This window comes from Nicotiana tabacum, chromosome 21, assembly GCF_000715075.1.
Source record: "Nicotiana tabacum cultivar K326 chromosome 21, ASM71507v2, whole genome shotgun sequence".
NCBI classification, from domain to species: domain Eukaryota; kingdom Viridiplantae; phylum Streptophyta; class Magnoliopsida; order Solanales; family Solanaceae; genus Nicotiana; species Nicotiana tabacum.
Genome location: NC_134100.1, coordinates 65,460,080 through 65,469,061, shown reverse-complemented (window position 1 = coordinate 65,469,061; position 8,982 = coordinate 65,460,080). Strand labels below are relative to the sequence as shown.

Genomic DNA, 8,982 nt, shown 5'->3' with positions numbered 1-8,982 from the left:
GATGCATTTTCACATGATAATCTTTTAGTCCTTCCACACAAATCTCAAAATACACAAATACATACTGCCAGAGAAAAATGGTAACTTTTGTCAACATAACATCAAATTCTACAATGCGAAAAAAGTGAAGCAAATATTCGTCAATCATTAACTAACGAAAACTGTTTACATGTGATTCTTCAGAGAAATCTTGTTAGTTTTGGAGATGTGGTAACTATAGATTAAGAAAAAGGCTATGAAGGGTAGTTGAAAGTTGTGGGAAAGAATAACAGAACAAAATATTTAAGGTAAAAAAAATATTGAAGAGCAAAGACGACTGGCGAACGGAAGGAAGAAGAGGAGAGGAAGGCGTTATTAAGTGGAGTGTAAAGAATGAGGAGTTTACCTGGGAAGGGGAAGTAAAGAGACGTTTCGGAAAGGGTTTATAAGTTTTAAAAACAGAAAGAATATGAAAAGACGGGTATGTTTTTTTTTTTTAACTTTTGCACTTTTCTTTCATTTAAAAAGGCAAAACTCTAAGAAAATAGATAAATATAAATCATGACATATTAGAAGTGCCACATCATACTTCATGTCTCTGCTTGATATAATTATATAGATTCTAATTTCTGTCTTATCGGGCTAAGCATATTTAAACTTTAATTAAATAACTAACTTAAAGTTAACACCGTTAGGTTTCACTTTTGAGTCTTACCTTTTCTTTTCAATCAGCAATACCTGAGAATCAAGAGATACAATGTAAATTGTCAAAAAAGAAGAGTCAAAATTTAAAGTAGCATAAGTAAAACGCTATGATGCATTTTTAGAATTAAAAAACTTCTGGTCAGTCATAGAACTAGGCATAAGATGAGGAGAACCAACGGTAAACTTGTCATTGCATCATAAGGATCATCATATTGTGCTCAGAAGTCAGAAGTAAAAGAATTGAGACCTGATTTCAAATTGGATACTATGGATATCGTTTATGGTCATTCAAGAACGTCAGTTCCAAGATTTGTGGAAGCACAAGTCCTGAGCCCTGACTCTGCAATTTGTGTCAGTTTATTCCTGAGACACCTCCTCTTGCCAACTTCTCTTCAAAAGCTTCTTGAGAATTTTAATACCTAGATGGACTACCCTGAATTTGAATCATGATTTTTCTAATATTCAGGAAAGGCATTTGAAAGAAACAAAGAAAGAAAGGCATTTCTAAACTCCCTTCTCATCCTCCTTTTCTTTTCTTTAATTAAAGTGTTCAGAGTCAGTTTGTGCGCATCTCAATTATCTTGTTTGGCTTCTGGATTAGCCTCAATGAGGAAGCCGAAGCCACCACCTGATCACCAACAACCTCCACAACCACCCCCAACATCACCACACAGATCATAATACCTTGTCAGCTAATCCCGAGGTACGCCAGGCTCTCTACATTGCCATGGCACATGCTAGCATGGCCCTCACAATTTTCATTCTTTATGCTGTTGGTAAATTGCTTCAAGATTATTTGAGGCCTCTCTTATGGGCTGTCCTCTGTTCAATTCCTTTGAGGGGAATTCAACAAGCCCTTGTTGCATTCTGGTCTGAACCTCTAAAACTAGGCCTCACAGAGACCGTATTAGCCGTCCCCGTGGCTGTATTCAGGGTCTTTGTTGGAACCATTGTTGTAATTAAGGATATGACATTCAGTGTCGTTCATAGGAGACAGAAACAGAACGATTTAAGGCGTCATAGAAGTGGATTTTTTATATTGTTGAGGTGGCTAGTGTCGTTTTGGGTGTTTGTTATAACCTATGAGCAAATTGGTGGTATTGGAGCAGTAGCTCTTCTTGCATTGGGATTTATGTTCACAGCTAACAGTGTGGACTCTACTATTAATGCAGTGACATCTCTTAGGAGTCATAGCTTTCGGAGACTCCCTATTACTGCTTTCTTTACTAGAGGGATATTGAAAAGATTGAAGACTATTGTAGCTATTGGATTGATTGTTGGATTGATTGTAGGATCATTGGCTGGTATGATTTTCTTCTCTTACAAAATTGGAGTGGAGGGGAAAGATGCAGTTTTTGCATTGAAATCACATGTAGAAGAGAGTAACTATGCTGAGAAAATTGGCATCAGGAAATGGATGGACGAACACGACGTCCCAGAGATGGTGGATAAGTACAGTACTCAGTTGTGCCAAACAGTATTTGACCAAATAGATAGCTATGCTATGCAGTATAATATGACTGAGTTTGTTTCTGGTATCAAACAGTTTGTAATAACCCCAGCGAATAACTCTTTTGAGCGGTCCACAGCTTTGGCATCGCGCTCCCCATATACTAAGAAGATGTTGAGCCTAAAAAGGAGGATTAAGGATCTTGAATGGGGGCAAATATACACAGAAGTGGATGCAATTTTCAGGGAACTACTGATCACCAGAGTAGACTTGGTTGAGAAGGCGAAAGGATTTGCTCGACGTGTACTTGTTAGCAGCAAATCTGTTTTAGGTGGCAGTGTGAAGGTCATGTTCTTGATTGGGAATTCCATAGTTTCAGGAGCTGCAGGGCTTGTTAACTTTGTATCTCAGTCGATTTTGTTTTTCTGGGTACTTTATTATCTTATCACAACCGAGTCCGGTGGAGTAACAGAACAAGTGATATGTATGCTTCCCATTTCGCGTTTTGCAAGAACTCGTTTTGTTGAGGTTCTTGATAAAGCTATTTCGGGGGTTCTTTTAGCAACTGCTGAGATTGCGTTCTTTCAAGGATGCCTGACTTGGCTGTTGTTCAGATTATCTTCCATACATTTTTTGTATATGTCAACTATCCTTGCATTCGTTAGTCCTTTGTTTCCTATTTTCCCCTCATTGGTTTCGACTATTCCAGCAGCTTTGCAGTTGGTGCTTGAAGGTCGATATATGCTGGCCATTAGCTTATCTATTATTCATCTTGTGCTTATGGATTTTGGTACATCTGAAATCCAAGAGGATTTCCCTGGCTATAGTGCATATCTCACTGGTCTCAGTATTATTGGTGGAATGACATTGTTCCCTTCAGTAGTTGAGGTAATTGACAAACTACTTTAAACTTTGGGTAAACCATGCATGCCTTTTGTTATTATGGTAAAAACTTGTTTCAATATGGATAACTAGGATCATGAGGCTTTAGCAACGAATGTCCTTATGTTACCTGAGATGAATTAGTCTTAACTTTTGAAATTGGAGCGGCTTGATTGAACATTTACACAATTTATACTATATTTTATGATGGGGCGTGTGAAGAAGAATTACATAAATTGAATGCATAGAGCAGATACCAGTCATATGTGCATAGTTTCTGCTATTTTTCTAAGCCAGAAAGGATAACACTAGAAAGTGCGGTTTCACCTTGAATAATAATCTTTTCTGTAGCACAGTCTTTCACAACTTACAGTTTATGCTTTTGCTTCTAAAAGTGATGTTATGTTTGATACTAATTTTGGTGCGTACGTATGTTATCCAGGGAGCCATAATGGGGCCGCTAATAACTACAGTTTTGATTGCAATTAAAGATTTGTATGTTGAGTTTGTTTTGGAAGGACAAAAGGAATAAGTACAACAAATCCAAGTTTCTAATGCTCAGAAGCCATACAGAGAAGTGCGGTTTACTTTGTGCCCAGCATGTGATAGACTTTAATTATGTTCTGCCCAAAACTCTCTCGAGGTTTAATTCCCTTTCAACATGTGTTAATATAAGTGCATAAATTGCTAGTTCCTTGGCTATTGGGTAGTAGTTAGTTTTAAAGTAGGTTTATTTATGTGTTAATTTTCTAGGACATTTGTTTGATCTGATGAGGGGAGAGTACTAACTTTCTCCAACGTTAATTTCTAATGCCTTATTCTGTGTACAATTAAACTTGTTCAAACATATCCTTTTCCTTGTAATTTGTCAAATCCTGTTAAATATGGCATGCATCTGCTCAACTTCTTGCTGCCAAATTACTATCAAATGGTTAACAAGTTGTCACTGTAGATCATGGGAATCGAGAAAGAAGAAACGGTTGGTAAATTAATTTACAAACGGGTCAATGATTCTGCCTTTCCAAGTAACCACTGGTCCGACTAATTGCTAGAACATTAATAAGTGGGTTGCGTTCTGCATAAAAGGTATGGCACTTTCTGCATATATTATGTATCAGAATTCAGACCTTTGTCCAGGCCATGCTACAAATGAAACCAGCTAGTTTCCGAAATCTATTTAATTCAAAAGAGGAAGGAAAAAGTAGCTCAACATTTAAAATGTCTTCTTTCTGAGTAAATTGCATCGCGGTCATTAAACTTTGTGTTCATTACCCAAAAATTATTTTTCTTTCTTTTATTACGTAAAAATCATTCAACTTTGTGTTCATTTTCCAAAAGTCACTTTTCTTTCTTTTGTTACACAAAAATAATTTTCTATGCTCTAGTTATCACAATAATCACTTTGACCAGATTTTACAAACCTTTCGCCTGAAAAGTCTATTATGCCCTTCACATTATAAATCCTCTCATTTATGTAATACCTTCTATATTATATGCTATATCTCCTGATCGAAAAGGTTGCATAATTGATAAGGAGAAGGACTCCTTACTCAAATAGAACACTATCCAAGATAAGGGAGGGTTTAGAAGTTGAGGATAACTAGAACTCTTCCACCAAGGAAGAGTAGCATTAGAACTCTAGCTGTTTCTTATTCTACTAACTCTATATCTTGTATGATGTTCTCATTCTACAGGCACGCACAAAAGCAAAAGTTAAACGTGAGTTGAGAGCAAAATAGCAAGGCATTTTGTAAGCAATTCTTGTGTGATTCAAGTGTGCGAACCTGAAGCTACATGAACCAGATAGAAGAACCGGTTCCAAGCGTCTGTCTTTTATTCTAGTTCAATTGTAGTATGTGATTTTCAAATTGTACCTTTCAGCTTTATCTAGAAGCAATTGTAATAGGTACTCTGAGTATTCAAGTTAGAGTTAACTTGAAGTTGTCGCAACAGTTAGAGACTGGTTGCCACAACTGGATTAGAGGTAATCCTTAGGTTTACAAAGAGTTTTTGTAAATGCTGTTTTGGCTCAGTAATTTAGTGAAATGTTGGGAAAAATCCTACAGAGTAGTAGGTCGTGGTTTTTTTACTTTTTGAGCCGGGTATTTTCCATATAAATATACTTGTATTCTTTACTTTTCGCATTTACTATTTCAGCAACAGTAGGTTAAGGAACACTTAGAAGAACCAGGTTCTTCTATAATCAATGCACGCAAAAATTGTACACCACACAAATCACCCCCCTCTTGTGTGGCATTGATATATAAAATATCAATTGGTATTATAGCGGGTTATCCTTGAAGAGGCTAACACCTTAGGAGAAGATCAAGATGAGTGCACCACCTGGAAACTGGGAAGGGCAATCCACTGCTAGGCCACCACTCTTCAACGACCGATATTACTCTTAGTGAAAAAGTAGGATAAGAGATCACATCATAGGAGAGGACTATGAGCTATGGAATATTGTCACTGATGATCCACTGGCTACTTTGAAGAAAAATGCTAAAAGAGAAGATGTGCCAAAGACAAGAGCTGATTGCACTGTTGAGGACTTGAAGAAATGGGAGAAGAATGCTAAAGCCAATGAATGGCTTGTTTGTGGACTTGGTCCAGATGAGTATAGCAGAATCCAAAGCTGTACCACTGCCAAGGAAATCTGGGACACTCTGCAAGTGGATCACGAAGGAACACCTCAGGTGAAAAGGTCCAGAGGAACTCTACTGTATTCTCAATATGAGAACTTTAATATGAAGGAAGGAGAAACCATTCAAGAGATGTACACAAGGTTCACTACATTGACAATGAACTAAAGTCTCTTGGAAGAATTATTTCTGAAGAAGATAGAGTCGATAAAATATTGACAAGGGTTCTTCCTGTTACTTGGGAGAGCAAAATTACTGCCATTCAGGAATCAAAGAACATTGCCACCCTCCCACTGGATAAATTAATTGGAAATCTCACTACTTATGAACTTAAGAGACAAACCATGAAAATGGATGTACCTAAGAAGGAAAGGAGCCTTGCACTCAGAATCACTGAAGGTTCTGATCTAGAAGATGATGAAATGGCTATGATCACCAAGGATTTCAAGAAGTACTTGAGGAGAGGAAATGGTCCTTCAAGAAGTGGAAGCTATAGTAAATCAAAAGTTCCTGAGAAGCAAACCAATGATGGATGCTACAAGTGTGGAAAGACTGATCACCACATTAAAAACTGTCCCCAATAGGAAATTGAATGGAATAAGGAAAGAGCTGAACGAAGGAACAAGAAGAAGGAACAGGTTCAACCCAAGAAAAGCAAAGGATCAACCAAGACTATGGTCACTGCTTGGGGAGAAAGCTCAGATGATGATGATGGGGATGAACAAACACTTATGGCCATTGGAGAATCTGATGAGGAAACTGAGGTAAGTGTAATTCATCTCAAAGACAAGATTAAATTATTGTCTAAAGAAAGGTTATCTGAGTTACTTCTAAAACTAATTGATGAATCTGAGTATGTAAATAATGAAAGGAACAGTTGTCTAAAGAATGTGTGAGTTTGAAGGCTAAGTGCAAAAACCTGGAACTTAGGGTTAGTGAAACTGTAAGTGAAAATACTATTTTGAAGAACCAGGTTCGTGCACTCGACTCAACTGTCCTAGAGCTTAGATCTGAAAATCTAAAACTGAAATTAGGAACAGGTAAAAAGACAGCTGATAACACACAACTCACTCTAGAAGAAAATATAGGAAAAATGAGAAAGATGAGTTGTATAAAAGGGATGAGCAGGTAAGAATCCTAAAGGAGGATTTAAGCAAGGTCAAGCATGAGCTAGACAGAGCTTGTAAATAAAACAGGTCCTCCGATGCACTTTCATGGCTACAGGAACATCATAGTAGCAACAGAAGAGGACTTGGCTTTGGGAACCTGGCACCTAAATGGGATCCTAAAAGCAAGTACCTCACACTTCCTGAGAACAAGATTTGCACACACTGTGTTAAAACAGGACACTATAAAAGTGAATGCACTGCAAAAGAAAAGGCAAGTCAAAAGAATAAATAATTTGTTCAAGGAAAAAATAGGCTACCAAGTTGGGCTAAAAAGAATTTAATTTATCCTTTTGCCTATAGAAAGGGACGCAAACTAGTTTGGGTTCCTAAGACTAACCCCTGATTTCTTTTTGCAGGTCCAAGTGAAGGAGAGCAGTCAAATATGGTACATGGATAGTGGCTGCTCAAAGCACATGACAGGAAATAAGAACCAATTCCTTTCACTTGAGGACCTTAAAAGATGTAAGAAAGGTGAGATCATTGGGGTTGGAAAGGTAGGTAAGAATGATTCTCATTCTATTGAGAATGCCTACTTGATAAATGGACTAAAGTACAGTCTAATAAGTGTATCACAATTGTGTGATAGAGGTAACATGGTAGCATTCACATCTACTAAATGCTTTGTGATTAATCTTACCACTGACAAGATAGTTTTGCAGGGAAAAAGAGTGAACAACATATATGTTGTAGATCTGTCCACACTTTCATAAAATGAACTCACTTGCTTAAGTGTGTTGAATAATGATCCCCTTCTTTGGCACAAGAGACTTGGACATGCCAGTCTAAGTCAACTCAACAAACTTGTCTCCAAGGACTTGGTGATAGGACTGCCTAACATTAAGTTCAAGGAATATAAGATTTGTGAGGCTTGTGCAAGGGGAAAGCAGGTAAGATCCTCTTTTAAAAGCAAGAAAATGGTAAGCACTACCAGGACGATGGAACTGGTCCATATGGATCTTTGTGGACCAATGAGAATATTAAGCAGAAGTGGTAAGAGATATGTGATGGTGCTTGTTGATGATGACTCTAGGTTTACTTGGACATTGTTTTTAAAATCTAAAGATGAAGCATTTGACATGTTCACTTCGTTTGTTAGAAAAACTCAGAAACAACTAGGTAATCAACTTGCATCAATTACGTCTGATCATGATACTGAATTTGAGAATGCTAAATTTTTTGAATTTTGTGATGAACATGGCATAGATCATAACTTTTCTGCTCCTAAGACTTCACAACAAAATGGAGTAGTTGAAAGAAAAAAATAGAAAACTTGAAGATATGGCTAGAACTATGCTTCTTTCTAGTAAACTGCCTCATAATTTCTGGGCAGAAGCTGTGAACACTGCATGTTACATCATAAATAGGTGCATGACAAGACCTCTTGTAGAGAAGACTCCCTATGAGTTACTTAAAGGGAGAAAGCCAAACATATCTCATCTTAGGGCATTTGGATGCAACTGCTTTATGTACAATAATGGTAAAGACTCTCTAGGTAAGTTTGATCCCAGAAGTGATGTTGGAGTATTCTTGAGATATTCTTCACATAGTAAAGCTTACAAGATTTATAACAAAAAACTATGTGTATAGAAGAACGTGTACATGTAGTTTTTGATGAAACTAACATTCTTTCTGAGAGACAGGAACATGAAGTTGAAGCAATTGGTCTGGTTAGAAACTCAAATAAAACCACAGCCCAGACTGAAGTTGTACCAAAGGAAGGAACAAGTCCTTCTACCCAGGGCAACCTGACAGGGGAACTGAACAAAGAAGAACTGATCCTCAAACCCTGAGGGAACCTGTCCATGAACCTATTCCTCAGCAACAAAATACTAAAGGAATATCTAAGGGAAACCAGCTGGTTGTGAAACCTTATAAGTACCAAAGTTCTCATCCCATTGAGAACATAATTACTGATCCAACCTCTAGAATCAAAACCAGATCTTCTTTGAAGAATCTTTGTGCTTTTGATGCTTTTCTATCTCTTATTGAACCTAAAAATGTTGCTGAGACTTTGCAGGATGCAGAATGGGTGAATGCAATGCAAGATGAACTCAACCAATTTGAGAGAAGTTAAGTTTGGCATCTGGTACCAAGACCAAAGGACATATCAGTAATTGGCACTAAATGGGTCTTCAGAAACAAACTTGATGAAGAT

General features: G+C 37.3%; 1 protein-coding gene across 1 annotated transcript; it reads left to right on the top strand.

Annotated features, from left to right (window-relative positions):
* Positions 1 to 1,351: 1,351 nt before the first annotated feature.
* On the top strand, positions 1,352 to 5,087 carry LOC107824252 (uncharacterized). Its single transcript, XM_016650999.2, has 2 exons — positions 1,352 to 3,022; positions 3,459 to 5,087. The coding sequence occupies exons 1-2, from the start codon at positions 1,412 to 1,414 to the stop codon at positions 3,546 to 3,548; spliced, it is 1,701 nt and encodes a 566-aa protein (XP_016506485.2). The 5' UTR covers positions 1,352 to 1,411; the 3' UTR covers positions 3,549 to 5,087.
* Positions 5,088 to 8,982: the final 3,895 nt, after the last annotated feature.